This window comes from Malurus melanocephalus, unplaced genomic scaffold (genome assembly GCF_030028575.1).
Source record: "Malurus melanocephalus ecotype Western Australia unplaced genomic scaffold, MMel_1.1 scaffold_20, whole genome shotgun sequence".
NCBI lineage: Eukaryota > Metazoa > Chordata > Aves > Passeriformes > Maluridae > Malurus > Malurus melanocephalus.
In genome coordinates, this window is record NW_026623252.1 from 3,845,585 (window position 1) to 3,862,472 (window position 16,888).

A 16,888-nucleotide genomic window follows, 5' to 3' on the forward strand; every position below is an offset into this window, starting at 1 on the left:
GCACGGCCAGCGCAGAGAGGGGAAGCCACACAGCGCGGAGGCGTCCCCCGAGGTGGGGGGGGGGGACTGTGTGTGATGAGCAGCTCTGACCTCAGCCCCGGGAACGCCAGCACCAACCATCTGGATCCCATTTGCGACGCCGGCTCGCCCGGCCCCCCGGCATTCCCGAGCCAGCTGCCTCCTCCGGCCTCGCTCAGACCCACGGCGGCCGCTGCGCAGGGACCAGCGCCCCACCGGTCCCYTCATCCCGCCAGTCCCTCACCATTCCCTCATCCCTCCAGTGCCTGCACCCCACTGAGCGAGGCGAGAGGGGACTGGGAAGGCTGAGCAGCACCGCACGTCATGAAGCAAGGGTGAGAGGCGCTTCGGAGCGGAAAATCCTGGAATAAGCGACTCTTCTGGAGGTTCACTCAGGGGTAAGTGTTGCTTTCCATGTGGGAGCCCTCAGCCTAGACTCAGCAGCTGCTAAGCCATGGTTTCCCTCCTTGGTGGGGTGGTAGTATTTGTGGGGTTTTCAAGGAATTTTGGACAAAACCCATCCCCAGGTTTGCATCAATCTTGGAAAAGCGGAGCGATGCTGCTGGCTTGCTCAGCCTGGGAGTCTCCTCCCGGAGCTGAGGCACTGCAGGTGTACGGGRACACTCCGGTTCCTACCACTGCAGAAGAACTAAATCCATTCAAAGGCACTGACCAGTGTATTTCCCCTGTAACCTCAGGATGGGTTTTGCATTTGATGCCTCAGAATCCCTGCAGCAGCAGTTTGATGGGATGGGAGCAGGATGACTTGGGAAGCAGTGCCCCAAGGAGGGCATGTGATGGTTTAGGAAGATGCACYAGCACAAGGAGATGGGGGCATCAATGGGACCCTTCAAGGAGTGTGCTGAGGAGGTGTCTCAGTGCCCCTTCCCTGCTCCCAGGAGTGGGGGGTGTTGGATAGCAACCCTCACTCCTCTTGCCCCAAGCTGAGGCAGGATGAACGCAGCAGAGGTGCTCATTTGTGCCACTCGGGTCCTGCTGCCAGGCATGTCCCCACCGCTCCGGGGTGGGCCAGCATGTGGCTGCAAGGATAATCCTCATCCTCTTGTGGTCATCCACAGAGAGGGAAATTAGCCAAACAGCCGCTTTTCCCCTAAGGGAAAGAGCTCTCCAGCCGTGCATGGAGCCACTGTCCCTCTCCATGGCTCCTGTCTRCTCTCGCTCCTGCTTTCCCCAGCCCTTTCCCCCCACAGCCCCAGTTGCCCTCAGGCTCCTGGGACTTGCTGAGGGGGTGGCTATGACTAATCTGGAGACACCCTGCCACCATCCCGCTGGGCTCAGCAAAGCCSTCCCTTCCCAACTGGAGCCGGAGCGAGAAACGGTTGTGGCCAAACTGGTTTCCTGACCAAGCAAAAGGGCCAAAACTGGCTGGAATGGGGGTAGCCAAAGCCACTCTGGTTCCAATGGGTGCAGTGGGAAATTCTCAGCTCATTTCTGGTTGCTGTGATGATTCATGTGCTCTCTTGTGGGAGGAATCCTGCGTTTTTCAAAATTCTGGCTTTACCCCATTTCTTGCTGGTTTAAAGAAAAAAGAATCAGTATTCGTGGTTGGATAATTACAGTGCTTATATAGTGCTGCTTCTGGGGCACAAATACCCAGTTTAGGAGGTTTGTAGAGAGAAGTCTCCAGACTAAGGCAGGGAGCTGGAGAATTCCTCCAAGGTCATGTAGGAATGCAGTGGCAGAGRAGAGGCTCAACTCCACATCTCCCTGGCATCATCCCTTCAGTCAGAGCTCAGGGAAACAGGGTTTTTATCTCCAAATTTACTCTGTCTTTGCAGGGAAGTTGACTGTGACCAGGGTTGTGGCAGTGTTYAAGACAGGAGTGCAGGGCTGCGTGCTTGCTGCCACCACACCATCGTTCATTCATTCCCTCTCCAGTTTCCAGCACCCTCCCCAGTCCCCTTTCTGGTGTTTCAAACAGCTCTGCAGTTTTCCATTCAAACGCAGTAACTTTGCCTGATTTCAGGGTGAGCTAAACCAGCCCCCGCTTTATTCCCACATGTCAAGAAGGGGGAGAAAAAAAAAAAAATGTTCCTCTTCTGCTTTTGCTACGTGCCTGTCCAGGAACAAGAGGGAAAGGAACATCTTATTCCTTCCATCAGTACAAACTGTGGTAACTGCACAGCCTTGCCAGCCTTGGACTGTACTCCCCACTGGATTTCCAGCACAGGGGTGAGCCTGCCCTGTGCTGGGCGTGCACGGCGCCGGCTGGCATTGCGTGCCTGCTCCCCGCCGTGAATCACAGCCAGCCTTACCCCTCCGCATGCCCATCACTTTTTCCACCTTTTAAGTGATCTGTGTTCCACATTAAGGAGCCGATTTGTTTGGGTGGAGAGGCTCCGGGAGGCTCCGGTTACTATACATAAAGAGTCATTGATCTTTGAGGGAGTTTCCTTTTTTTTTTTTTTTTTTTTTTTTTTTTTTTTTTTTTTTTAGCAAATACTCCCTTTCCTCTTATTAACGACTCTATTTTAGTCTCAGTCTTTGGATGGAGAAAACAACCAGATTTTAAGCCAACAACATGCTTAGAAGGACAGAAATGAATATGTGATTCATATTAAATTCTAGCACCCAGGGAACTTGCCTGAGTATGATGTGGGAGCACCGTAACTCTATCTCTTTGCTGAACACTGGTTTTTAAAAATAAGATCTCAAATGTTTTGCAAAGCAGGGAGATTTTCCCACCCTTTGGGGTTTGTTTTTGTTTAAAGCTCAGGTCTGCCTTTGTAGGAGTAAATGTTTTCTGGAGCAGCCCTCATCCCCACAAGCCTCACCTTCCCAGTAGCACTTGGCAGAAACATGAACGCTTCAAAAGAGCGGAGACAAATGTAAATGGCTCCACCTGGAGCCGTGAATAAATCCAGAATCTGTCCTATTCAGCTCATCCTGAGTCTCTAGAAATAGCTTTGCTTCTCCTGGAGGGTGTGGAGCCCGGCAGGATTCAGTGCTCTATGATACAGGATACTTATGTCCCTTGAAAAGGTGACCAAGCCTTTTTCATATGGAAAAATCATGGCATTCAGCCTCAAAATCACGCCGGGAGTGGCTTTTGGCTAACATTTTTCCTAGCTCAGGGAAATTTAAGGGGAAATTCATGCAGGCGAGAGAGAAGCATGCCTCACCTCCAGAGGGCAATCTGCACCTCCCTGGCTCCACATCAGGATTTCGGGATCTGATTCTCCCCACTGCTCACTCCACAGCCATGACTGCAATCATAWCCCACTACTGAGGATGAAAATAGCTGTTCTGGCTGCTGGTGTCCACTTTCAAGCCACTGGCAGGGCTTACAACAGTCTCACACCTTCACTGCCACCACTTCACTGCTGTATCCAAGGGAATTTGAGGCTAAGCAGTTTGGTTGGGAAAACGGGGGGATGATGGACAAGGGAGAATCCCGCAAAGCAAATACAGGTGAAGGCAAAAGCCCTTTTGTTTTGACTCTGACATCCTCATGTGACAGAATTTTAGAGGACGCTCAGCTCCAACAGTGGGATGATGCTTTGCTCTCCCTGGCACCCTTTCGGAAAAGCTGTTGGGACCCAGCTGCAAATCCACCTTTTTCTCCCAGTACAACTTGCTCTCTACCCCACATACACAAGGGAATTTAATGGCTCCAATTGCGCCTCAGATTTTTGATCCTCAGATTTTTGATCAAAATATTTTAGGGGTATGCTTCATGGCTGGGCAGGAAAATTGGACCATATATCCTGTGGTCTGGGGCACTGAGGCATCCCAAAGGTCCCTGGGTGTGCCAGCTGGAAAAGTTGCACAAGGCCAAGCCCAAAACCGGGCTATTTGTCCCCAGAAAATGTGGAAGTCATGGCACAGTGCTTGCTTTGCTTCTTCCCAGAGGCTGCTCACAGGAACAGGGAAATGATGGGAACAAATGTCATAAWTACAATCACAAAGTGGTTTGGGTTGGAAGGGATGTTAAAAAAGTTTATKATTTCATTTATGATTTTATTCCAGTCCCTTTCAACACTTCCAGAGATGGGGCAGCCACAGCTTCTCTGGGYCCCCTGTAGCAGAGCCTCCCCACCCTCACAGAGAAAAATTTCTTCCCAAWATCCYATCTATTTTCCTTTAACTACACTCTAGTGAAAAAAAACCCACCCCAACACACAAATGCGAACAACTGCTTAGAAAGTGAATTTGAAACATCCACTCAAAGGGAAAAAAAATATGTAAAATGTCACATTTTATGCGCAGAGAAGTATGCAATATATGCAAAAAATAGCTGCTGGGGAAAATATTTAAGGAAATCACTTCATTGTGTCAGGGGTAGAAATGATTGCTTTTTGAGAGCAGTATTAGGAACAGATGTATTCCTTCTGATGAAATACTGTAATATTAAGAGGTCGGCACACACTATATAAACTCTAGACAGACATAAAGCTTTTGGATTATTGAAGGCTACAGGAGTTAATCTTTTAGCACATGAATCATGAAGAAATTGGCTCCTCAGGTTTTGGTGCTAACTTAACAGTTCAGGAAAACTCTTTCCTTTCCTAAAAGCACACAGCAGTCAGGTTTTTCAGCATATTTTTCCACCTTGAAGTGGATATAGCAGAAGCTTCACCAGAGCTTTCACCCCACAGAACTGCAAGGAACTTTGCATTTAAAAAATGAAATAAATCCACAATTAAATTGCCTTGTTGAAAATACATTATTGAAAACCCAGCAATGCCAGAGAATAAAGTTGCAAAACAAATACTTACCAGAACCAAGTATTAAAATTAATTGGCATGAGTTCACATCTCTGGTTTTGTCATCCATCCTCTGGCAAGCTGGTGCCACCTCCAGCTTCTGTGATCAGTGGTAATTTGGGACACAAAGCAAAAAGACATTGAGCAACGGAAATTACTTGTTGTGCCTCACTGAGGCAAGCCAAGCAATAAAAATCACATCATTTGCTGTCTTAAGCCCACTTTTCTCATTGAGCCAGAGTCTTGGCTCAGTCAAAACAGAGCAGAGTTTTGGTTCATCTTCCCACTCAAAAAAAAATAAAAGAAAAATTAAAGAATTAAAGAATGAAAAAACCCCACCCAAACTCCACCACATTACCTTTACAAAARAGCTGCTGTCCTTGCTGCATTGTCTTTTTCTCAAGGGCCATTGAGAAACAGGAAAATTATCTCCTTGCCCACCTCTTTCTGCAAGYGCCCAATTCTTCCTCATTARCTRAAGAGTGRCATGGAGAGGGGGATATAAGGGCATCCATCACATCTTTCTGCAAGACTTTGCTGCCTTTTTCCTTCTAATAACTAATCCTGGCTCCTGTGATTTTAGGATGGTTTTGTGTGATGCYAAAACTCATGTCTTGTTGAAGAGCAAGTCCCTCTGCTTTCACAGAACTGTAAATACTGTGATGGAGGTGGCAGAAAAAGCTGGAAATAGATCTGGAGGCCTCCTAAAGGCTAAAATGGRGAAGGAGGTGAATTGGGCTGCCCAGGGAGTGGTGGAGTCCCCATCCATGGCGGTGTCTATGGAACGCCTGGACGTGGCACTCAGTGCACTGAGTGGGCTGGGTGACAAGGTKGGAATTGGGCACATGTTGGACTTCGTCTAGGAGGTTTTTTCCAACCAAAATTACTCTGTGACTCTGGAAAAGCTCATCTTCCCACTGCTGTGGGAGATCATGGGRGATCCTGTGGGCAGGGGAGTTTCCATATCCCCAGGGAGTTTCACTTTTCCCTTCTGCTGCATTTCGTGGCTGTAAACAGGCTCTGAGCAGCTGCTCGATGTTAAAACCAAAAAAGCCCCCAAATGTTTGCTTCAGTCCTGTCACTTTTTACCCGGCAAGACATCAGTTTTCACTGGTTTATCTTGATGCTCTGCTCATCCCCAGCTGTTGCGACTGAAAGGGATTGGCTGCCAGCAGCTATAAAACAGGATGATAACATAACTTCCTGCATTTTGGGAAAGAAATACAGGCAGTTTTACAGCACACATTACTGTAATGGGCTGGTTTCCCTTAGCATGCATTTTATTTCATGTTTTTCATTCATGGCTAGCAGCCTTTTCATTCTGTGGCATCCCACCCTTAAGGGGAAGGGGGCTTCCAAGACTTGGAGATGCTCGTGGCTGAAAGAAAAGACAAAAGTGAGAGGGCCTGCAAAAGTTTACCCATTTTTATTAATAAATTACAGACTTGGTGTGGAATTCAGTGTGTTAGTTCTCAGTCTCCCAGCATAAGCACGTAGCAGTGGCTTTTGGATAAAGGGGAAGGGAAGAGAGACAGGGCAATGGATYAAAGAGGGGGAGAGAGAGAGAGAAAGGGAGAAAGAAATCACCATTCCTGATGCCAACATCGATCCAGCTGATGGGCAGCCAGGGTCCTTGGGCACATATGCACCTGGGCTTTGTGGGAGTACCTTTTATAGATAAGTCTTCCCCACCCTGAAGATAAATTTTCACTTTTTATGCAAATTTTTGAACAAGCGTTTTCTAGAYCTTTCTGGAAATGGGTCAGAGGTYTCCAAGAGGTCTTGATACCTCCCTACAGYCCATTCCTGCTTCTCAGCATCATCCCKGCACTGTGCTGTGCTTATCTTCCCAAGCTAGAATAAGGATGTTTGCCCCATAAAATGCTCCCTACCTCCATGTGGCCCCTTCTCCAGCCACATCCTGTTCTTTCACACACAGAGTGTGTTATTGCCAACAATCCTTGGCTGTTATTACCAACAATCCTTGGTTGGCTCCACAGCTATCAGGATTTGAGACATACACATTTTGAATCATGGAACCATGGAATATCCTGAGCTGGAAGTAAGCCACAAGGATCATCAAAATCCGACTCCTGGCCCTGCACAGGACACCCCAACAATCCTACAATGTGCCTGAGAGTATTGTCCAGCTCTTTAAGCTCTTCTAGGCTTGTATACATACCCAACAGATGCTGCAAGGCGAATCCCACTCAAAAACTTGCAGCTCTTCCATAAGCCCGTTCCCAGAGGGAAGACTCTCCCATGGGGTTGGGTGGGTGGTTTTCATGGGCTCGGTGATTTTTGGAGAGCTCAGCTCTGGAACCTACAGACCTTTCTGCTCAGGGGATGAACCCCTCTCCATGCGTCCTTTGGGTAAAACTCTTTTTTTTTGGGAGCAGGCTGCCCATCAGGGACACAGTCCAGCCAAGCAGGTTTGCTCCTGCTGGAGGCACTGGGAGGTTTGGCTTGGACTGGAACAGGCAGGGGGATGGATGGGTGCCAGCTCAAGAAGGTGATGGTTTAATCTCTTTAGGAATGACAATGATACCTCTGGGCTGCAGCAGCTGCCTCTATAAATTGAGAGGGTGCCAATTAAAAGGGAAGACTTTGCCATGTCCTAATTAATGTTGTGTGCTGGCTGCTGGCTCTGGGGGCCTGTTCGATGTCTGTTTACCTCCTGGAATTATTATTATTATTATTATTATTGTTATTCACAAATGTTGGAGGAAAGGTAGAGGAGAGCTTTTGCCAAATGCACACTGTAGGACATTCATAAATTCCATCTGGGGCACATGGAAGAGCAAAGGCTGCAAATCTCATCTCTTAAGAAAGACCAGGCTCCAAACCCAGCTTTGACAYGTAGGGAGCCAGAGGAAGTGTCAGGATCACCTTGGGTTTCAGGAAACCAGGTGGAAGTTGTCCCCTCCTTTCCACAGAATTGCACTCTGATAGCTCTGAAGAGTCTCTTCAGTGGAAGTGGGGTTAGCTGTTTATTTCCAAATTTTCTCAAATTCTCAAACTTTTGGTTCTGATTCCAGCCATGCCAGTGATGGCCATCAGTGTAAATACCACCGTTTTCCTCAAAAAAAAAAGAGTTACTCTTTCCCCTAGCCCTCTTAGGCTCTTGTATTGGTCATAATTCTCTGGATTGATGGAATTGGCAAGGATGGTAATAAGAAAATTGAATCACTTTTCTTTTTTTTTTTTCTTTTATGATGACCTGGTTAACAGTTTGATGTATTGGAATCACTTTTGGCTGATTTGAGTAATTGASCTCCTTTGGGGAATGAAAGGTATTAAATCACTGTGTTCCCTTTTGGGAGGATATTTTCCCAGTTAAGCAAGCCTCACTGATTTCTGATCTGAAGGCTTGGAAATGAAGATTAAATAATAAATTGGTCATCTCTATGACAACAGAAACACAGCCTTCATGGCGGAGAYGTTGTTTCAGAAGGCTTGCCAGGTGGATCACAGATAAGAAAGTTTCTTAAATTATATTTTTGGCTCCCACAAATAAAATATTATTCTTGGTGCTTTTCCAAAATATGATCAGCCAGCACAGGCCATTCCACAACCGGGGCTCTGAGCTTGGGGGTGTCCAAAGGCTTTTTGCTGTACAGCCAGATCATGTGGCTCACTTGGGCCTGGAATACTTAAATTTCCATTTGTATATTTGGGACAGCTGAAAAGGTGAGCTGAGGCAAAGGGGGATGTTCAGGGCAATTATTGTGGTGTTGGGAAGAATTAAAGTGAGAATAGGCAACAGCAAGAGGAAATGTGTTGGCCAAGATGTATTAGCTGGTCATCCAAGGGTGGGGAGGGCAGGTGAGAGGCCATTGTGTATTTTGGTACTAGAAACTGAAGCATTTTCCTATATATTACGTATACCCTGGGACAGCACAGGCAAAAAAAAAAAATTATCTAATTCCACAGAGGTCATTAAAGGTCAATTATGTGAATGAGGATTCCTCTTCCAAAGGAGTGGTTTGGTATGAAGCAGACTCTGTCCAGCAGGAAAGAATTTTTTATTCCTGCCAAAGTGCCACAAAAGCCTTGTAAACGCACATGGTTTGGCTTTTCTGTCTCATGCCTCCTCATCTCTGCCTGGCCACAGCACTGCTGCTGTTCCTCACTCTCCCTGTTTTCCTCCCTTAGGTCTCACGTCGTGTGCTTTGAAACAAAAAGAATAAAAGGAAAAYTCAGATAAAAGAGCAAAATGAGGAAACATCGACATTTGCCCCTTGTGGCAATGTTTTGCGTCCTGTTCTCAGGCTTTGGCTCGGTTGGTGCCCAGCAGCAGGCAGGTAAGACCTGGCTTTGTCCCAGTACAAACAAGCACTCATTCTCACTGTTTGGTGTTTAATGTGCATGTCCATGGGATGTTGTGGATGGATGACCTTCTGCTCCTCAGCTCCCACCTTGCTGAGGGTCCCTGGGGACCCAGGCCTTGGCCAACACTCACGGTGCCTCCCYGAGCATGTGGCTGGAGGGTGGCACGCCTTGGAGGGTGCTCTGCAGGGCACCAGGGTGTGGGACCTGCATTCAGGGTGGTTCTGAGAGGTTCTTCTCCTGGGCAGAGCTGTTCTGCCCCACTTGCATGTGTAGGAGGGCTTTCAACAGTGAGAAGAGCACTGCCACTGACCTGCAGAAAGAAGTCTGCATAAAGAGGTGGTACTGRTGCCTTTGGGACCAGTGCTGGTGTCACTGAGCAGGTGCTAACAGCAGAAAAACCCAGAAAAYTCTTCTTAGCACCCAGGCTGCTTAAACTGAGCTGTCCTTCCTTCCTTGAGCACTGCCGTGGAGTCAGCAAAGCCCTGAGTCAGCAAAAACCATGCAAGAGACACAGGCAACCAGAAATTGAACGAGCCTGAATTCACACATGAGGCTGCCAGTGGCTCTGTCTGGCTCAGGGCTGGTGTCCAAACCCACGGRCAAGGGTCCAGGAGGGGAGAAGAACCTCGGCTCCCCCTCCCTGGGCAGRGCAGGGCGCATGTTGTCTCCTCCTGTGCCCCAGCACCCGCAGTGCCAGAGCTCTGGCGGCTGCCTGGTTGTTCTTCAGCGCTTCTTGTTCTGCCGCGGGCGATAAGGGCAAGCTGAGCTTCACTTTCACCATACCAAGGAGGCTGTTGGTTGCTTGGGTGAGGAGGAGGAGGAGGAGGAGGAGGAGGAGGAGGAGGAGACATGCTTGTGCTGACCGATAGAAAATCCTAAACCCCCATCTGTTTTTTTAAAGCTGTCAAAACCATTGCCGTGGCTGATATAATATTTCTAGTGGATTCCTCCTGGAGCGTTGGGAAGGAACACTTCCAACTCGTTCGAGCGTTTCTGTATGATGTTATAAAAGCTTTAGATGTGGGAGGAAATGATTTTCGCTTTGCCCTGGTCCAGTTCAGCGGAAACCCCCACACAGAGTTCCAGTTAAACACCTACCCCTCTACCCAAGACGTCCTGTCCCATATTGCCAACATGACTTACGTGGGGGGAGGCGCCAAGCCTGGAAAAGGATTAGAGTACCTAATCGAGAAGCACCTCACTAAAGCTGCTGGAAGCAGAGCCAGTGAAGGCGTGCCTCAGGTTATTATAGTRCTGACAGACGGACAGCCCCGGGGTGATGTGGCTCTGCCCTCATCTGTCCTTAACTCGGCCCATGTAAACCTGTTTGCGGTCGGCGTTCAGGACACAGTGGAAGGGGAGTTACAGGAAGTAGCGAGCGAACCCCTCGAAAYGCACCGCTTCAACCTAGAGAATTTTACCACCCTCCACGGCATAGTTGGAGACTTAGTGGCGAGTGTCCGCTCCTCCATGACTCCAGAAAAGGCTGGGGCCAAAGGACTGGTTAAAGATCTCACAGGTAACGGCTGACTGGTGGTATCTGCTGGCATTGTGCTGTTTGGCGTTGCCACTCTGTAGGGGCAAGACTGAGATGGACGTTCAGAGGTCTAAAAACAAAGGTTTGAAGCAYGTGGCCCCGTGTTTGCAGCTGCTGAGGTATCATTTGCAGACTGAGCTAGGGTGCTAGGAGTCAGGGCAGGAATCCTTGGATGGGTGGTGACACGTTGTGGCCACACTATTGTCACACATGGCATGGAAATGCAAGCGTAGGGAGCTCTGCAGAGTTAGTGAATTAGTTAGTGTCCTGTTCACTCCCAAGGTTGGGGAACAGGAGTTGAACACACCAGACCTGATGGTGACCCTGACTGAAAATCCTCTGGAGACTGAGAAGGTCACTGCTGCTTGTGGGGACATCATGCTGGATGTCCCCTTAGACCCTGGTGTGGGGACAGGGAGTTATGTAGTGTGCCACTTCAGAAAGTCACATTCATGGCTGAAGATGGCAAAAGAAGTTGGGTGGGGAATTTCTCTGCTGAAAGCCCACCCTGAGCTGTCCCTTAGGCTCTCTCATCTGGAGAAAGTGGGTAGCTGGAGAGCCATAAATGCCTTCTGTACAAGCCCATGGCTTCCACCTGTGGGAGCGCTGGAGCCTTCCCATAACTGAAACCTCCCTGCAAACCACGCTGGCTTCAATGGATCTGCACTGACTGCAACACAGGGCCCAATTTCCCTGGGAAAAAAMAAAAGACAGAATTCCTTCGTCCCTTTTCTTTCTTTTTGTGAAATTCCAGCATGGCAAGGGCCTTCTGAGCAGCTTTGTTGTTTTTCAAAACAGAAGTCCTGGGGATCAAACCTTTCTTTTTATTCCTGAGACTCCATCTGAAGGTCAAGAGCTTGTGGGGCGACGTAAGGCCACAGCAGTGTGATGAGGCAGTGTGACATTAATCCCACTGTGTTGTCTTGCCTGATTAACCCTCACGCCAGCCCCACTGGGTGCTCACCATCACTGCATGACACCAAGCAACACCAAAAAGCCRTGCTCACGTGTGTTTTTGTCGTGCAAAGCGCTTGACAGGGCAAATATCCAGGTCACAGGAAAGCCACAGGGGAGTAGCTGCCCCAGAAAGGTGACAAAAAGCTCGCCAATGCTAAGAAAGTGACACCAATATGTGTGGAAAGTGAAAGTTTCACCCAACCTGCTGACAGTACTCCCATGGCTGTTGGGAATCTCAGCCATGAGGGATCCAACTGCTTCCCTCTTGAAATCAATCGGGAATTGGTCTCTGGAAGCTGGCTGTCCTCCTCTGGGTCATGCCAGCAGGTAACCCCATTGAATGGAAACATCTGGAGTCACAGACATTCTTTTAAAATCATTAAAGCCAAATTCCTACTTTGTGTATATCATGCATTTCTAAGTTTGTTTCTGTTTAACTTGCAGAAAATATCTGCAAGAATTTCCTTCTCATCCTCTAACACAAATTTAAGTTAATCCTACAATTGTARTGTTGCCTCTGTGCGACTTGCATGGGTGATATACAGAGTATTATTAAACATGGGAAAAGATGTTACAGGTCCTAAACCTTGAATGATAACAGTGTGCAAAGCATGGTACAAAAACTGCATTAGGAGTTTAAGAAATCATTTATTCAGCTGCTAACTDCATGTGGCAGTAAAATGTATAAAAGTGCCATGGACGCTATGTTAGAAATGAGCCTTAATGTGAAATGGAAGTGTAAAAAGCCCCAGTCCCACAGTGGTTCCAGTATAGAGAACCAAACCTGTTTGTCTGTGGCAGTCCTTGGAGCTGACTCAYGTAAGTACAACAGTCAGCCCCGAGTTTGCCCTGAAGGATTTGTTAAATCTGAGCTGTCTGTCTCATCTGACCCTCCTTGCTTAGTTGTGTAACCAGCATGCTTTTATTTGTTCTCCACACTGGCTTGTTCCATAAATGTGCACTGAAGTACAAGGTTTTTTTACAGTGATGACAAATTATCCAACGCATCTGTTTCATATCTATTTTCTCTTTGGCGGGAGCAACCCATTAGTGCCTGAAATCTTGTTCATCCAAAAAGATATCCAGGATATCTAAAGCAGCCCTGGGTAAAAACACTTTGAGATTTCCCTTTCTTTTTTACRATGAAGGAGAATGTGTACCTCCCAACTGAAAATGACATAGAAAAAACAAGCCTAAGCACCCTAAAATTTTWCATTGATGGAAAAATAAATCCTGGAGCTTTTGGAAATTCTGAACCYTGATGATGTTCTCCAAGCCAACACTGGCCACTAAGTTGGCCCAGGGAAGCAATGGTGCCCTGGAGACTTTCTCATTTGTTGCTGTAATTGCAGCATTATTTGAAATCTCTTGGTGTATGAAAAGATGTACTAGAAAAACAACTAAACAGGCAGTAAATAAATAAATTACTGGCAGGGCTGGTTAATAGCAAAGACCTCAGGTTTATTTCTGGCCTTGCTAAACCACATGCCAAGCTTTGCTGTTGTTTTCACCTTTGGCTTTCAGAAGCTGARAGCTGACTGAGAGAGATTCCCAAATGTCGCTTGTCATTCATTTGCAAATAGTCTGAAATTTGAGTTCTTAATGAGAGCRGAGAGTAATGGCATGGAAACATCTGAGCATGCTTTGGGGACTTTTCCCCTGTCTTTTTTGCATGCATGCATCTCTTGGTGATGTCGATGGTAAAATTAGTTGAACAAAAGGAGTAAGAGCAGACACAAGGGCATTTTGGGTCTGCTTTGGTATGTTTGCAGCAAAAATACTCCCCCTCAACACCATGTTCATACCATGTACAAGCTTTGTTTGGTGTGTGTGTATTGTCAGCTAAAGCTTGTGATCATATGGGTATGGTCACAACAACTAGAGTTGGATAATTGTGTCATGACTGGTTTCATCACCCTTTTTTAACCTGATTCTGCATTCCTCGATTGAATATCTAGAATCCATATGAACAATACAGACCAGACGCCTCTGGCAATAATCAACCCATCCTTGTGCAAAATATTTAAAGTGACACAATGTCTGTGTGGCCTGGGTTGAGAATTGTGTGGGGCAGCTTGCTAGACGAATAACATCMGGTGGATGCTGGCAGCTGGTCAAAGAGTTACAGTGCAAGAAAAATAATGAAAACATTTTTAATTGTTTTTAACAAATGCGTTTCAAATAATACTTCTTTGTGGTGGGAGAAACCCATATATTCAGCCTCTGTACTGAACCAGCAAAAGAGCAGAATTGTGACAGAGAGGCTTTCCTGCACCCAGCAAATGTTGGGTTTTTTCTCCCAAAAAAACGAAAGGCTGCAATGATAAAAACTTCCTCACCCACTAACTTCAGCATGAGTTGCCACCAAAATCCACCTTTTTTTTTTGGATCTGTTTAAATATTTGGACAGTACTGGCCAATGATGGGATGGATCTAGATTTCCAAAAGCTGTATTTTGCCAAGGTTTCTCCTTGCATGCCAATAAGCTGACGCCCATGTAGCTACAACCGCGGGCTCGTGTTGTATCCATGCAAGCCCTCCCTTGCTGGGTTGTGGATGCTACTGAGAAGGGCCTGAGATCTCATATTCAATCAGAATGCAGAACTAAGAGGCAAAAGTCACCTCCTCAGTGATCACGTTGTTTTGTTTTCTCATTTTCGTGTTTCTCACTGGTTTTCCAAGAAACATGTCAGAACACTGTTACAATTGCATGTAATCACCCATTTTAATGCTTTCACCTTTTGCATTTCTTTTTTTTAAAGCTCAAGAGTCTGCTGACCTTATTTTCCTTATTGACGGATCAAACAACATCGGAGGTGTCAATTTTCCAGCCATACGCGATTTCCTTGTAAATTTGATTGAAACCCTCAGAGTTGGAGCTCAGCAGATACACATTGGGGTGGTGCAGTATAGTGATCAACCCAGAACCGAGTTCGCTTTGAACAGCTACTCCACAAAAGCGGATGTCCTGGATGCCGTGAAGGCACTCAGCTTCCGCGGGGGMGAGGAAGCGAACACCGGTGCGGCACTGGAGTTTGTGGTGGAGAACCTCTTCACCCAGGCGGGAGGCAGCAGGATAGAGGAAGCGGTGCCTCAGATTTTAGTGCTGATAAGTGGTGGAGAGTCTAGTGATGATATCCGAGAGGGCTTGTTAGCGGTGAAGCAAGCTGGTATATTTTCATTTAGCATTGGGGTCCTGAATGCTGACAGTGCAGAGCTGCAGCAGATTGCTACTGATGGAAGCTTCGCCTATACTGCCCTGGATATCCATAACCTTGATGCTCTTCAAGAATTATTACTGCCCAACATTGTTGGAGTGGCCCAAAGACTCATTTTGTTAGCGGCCCCAACCATTGTGACTGAAGGTATGTATGCCTTTCTAGACCCTTGCATTTTGGTGAATCGATGAATGATTGAGCTTTTGCATGCTTTACAAGCATATTTAAAGGTTGATTTATTTTTAAATTAATCTTCTTTTTCAATTCATCTCTGTGGTCTGGTTATGGAGAAGTGATCTTTCCATGCAGAGACTCATTGGCCCAGTGGGTCATCTCTCAAAAACCATGAGGTCTTGTTGCAATAACTGGCATGACATGAAGTATTTTAAAAGACAAGAGCATAGTATAAAAAAAAAAGAGTAATAAAAAAGCTCACATAATCCTTATTGGAGTATCTAACCACCCTGGGAACAAACGCTGCAGCACTGCCAGTTATAAAAACATTTATGCCATGTAAGCTTACATTATATGTCATTTCTAAATGTCATGACCATAAAATATTACTGGGAAAGGTAACARGAATGCTAAATGGATCCCTGTGTACCAGAGTTTAAATTATCATCTTGATAAAACAGTAAAATTCCACAACTCRTTGAAGCTCTGGGCTGCCCTTGAAAAAAGGGTGAATTTCTTGTGTTGTTGAACTTAAAAGCTGAACAGCCCTTAGTTCTTCTGAAGTGAGATCCCTACCTTTGATCCATCAGCTGAGAAAGTTTACAGCTTTCCACAAGGCCACAGGAATTAAAAATGCAGGTGTTAATATTCCACTTAGGTCACTTTGTCACCCACTAAGTCCCACTGACATTATTTCTGGACTCGCATCAGCTTGAGTGCAGTAGAATAATGAATACCTTGATCTATGGGGCAAATCGGTGATTTATGAAAGATGCAATATGTCACATTGAAGAGGCCCCTGGAAGGGGCCAGCTTGGAGCTGCTGCACTTAATTAACAGGATGCTTAATGCAAACAGCACTTTTGGGATCCCGTTGTCAGTCTGGAGTTCTGTACACACTGTTCCTGATGGTGTATGTTGACATATAAAACTACATTCCAGATGTCTTCGCTGATCCATGCCTAAACATGATTGCTATCCCGTGGCTCAAATCAAAGGGAGGAATTTGCCTTAAAGATGATTTTATGACCTTGCCTTGATTATTCCAGGAAAGAACATTAAGAACCTCTTCTTGCAGCACCCACAAGAACTGTATTTAGCCAAAAAACATGAAGTCAGCATGTRTAGTTAAGATGTCTATGCTGGGATCGGTGCAACTCAGTGGAAAACCTCTCTTTCCTCTCTTCTGATTTTTAACAGTTTGMATGGCAAGATTAAAAAATGTTGGTACTATGGGTTTCATCAGCAATTGCATATTTCTCACATAAACTGCCAGCTCATTTGTGAAAGGTGCTACATCAGCCTGTACAGTTACATACAGATGGATATTTAAATGGRGAAGTGGATATTTTCCAAGGAGCTTTAGGGAATTTCCTGAATTTCCCTGGCACCCATGGAAATCAATTTTGACTGGTTTACTTGGTTCACATCAGCGACTTGGAAGGCGGCAGTGTAAAGCAGTTTGGGAGACACCGCAGCCCAAAAGGGATGCCAAGCCCTCTGATGTGCCAAGTGCTCCTATGAAAGACTGATTTATTCTCGCTTCACTTTAGCTCTCCAGCTGTTCTTCCTGGGATGAAGGGATGTTCCAAARTGCCTTTCTGCTCCTTCACCTACTGGGGAAGCCTGGATGATTAAGTTAGTTGAGGTGCTTCATCAGATAGCTGACACGGCAATGAGGATGGAATTATGCAGGGCTGGGCTCAGTGCTGGCGCCCTCCAACATTCCCAACTTTTASAGTCAAAGAGACAATGCTTTGATTCCAAATCCTTTGAAATTCTTGGGAGGCTTGCCATCAGCTTTACAGGGCTTTGGATGAAACCCTATGAGATGTGCATAGCCCTGCTTAAAGGCTTTTGCATTAATTGTGTCCATACAAACCATAACCRTGGGGTTTTTCTTCCTGTGTGTTTTGGGTTTGGTT

At 46.4% G+C, this 16,888-nt stretch overlaps 1 protein-coding gene across 2 annotated transcripts in view; it reads left to right on the forward strand.

Moving 5' to 3' along the window:
* Nucleotides 1-65: 65 nt before the first annotated feature.
* The window catches only part of COL6A3 (collagen type VI alpha 3 chain), a 56,717-nt gene continuing 39,894 nt past the window's right edge, over nt 66-16,888 (forward strand). Inside the window, exons 1-4 of one of the 2 annotated variants that reach the window (XM_057389897.1) lie at nt 72-416; nt 8,901-9,049; nt 9,979-10,596; nt 14,334-14,936. In XM_057389897.1, the coding sequence (XP_057245880.1) occupies nt 8,962-9,049; nt 9,979-10,596; nt 14,334-14,936 (1,309 nt within the window). In that variant the 5' untranslated portion in view covers nt 72-416; nt 8,901-8,961. Of the gene's footprint in view, nt 417-8,900; nt 9,050-9,978; nt 10,597-14,333; nt 14,937-16,888 lie in introns of both variants that reach the window. The other variant, XM_057389896.1, reaches the window with a different exon arrangement.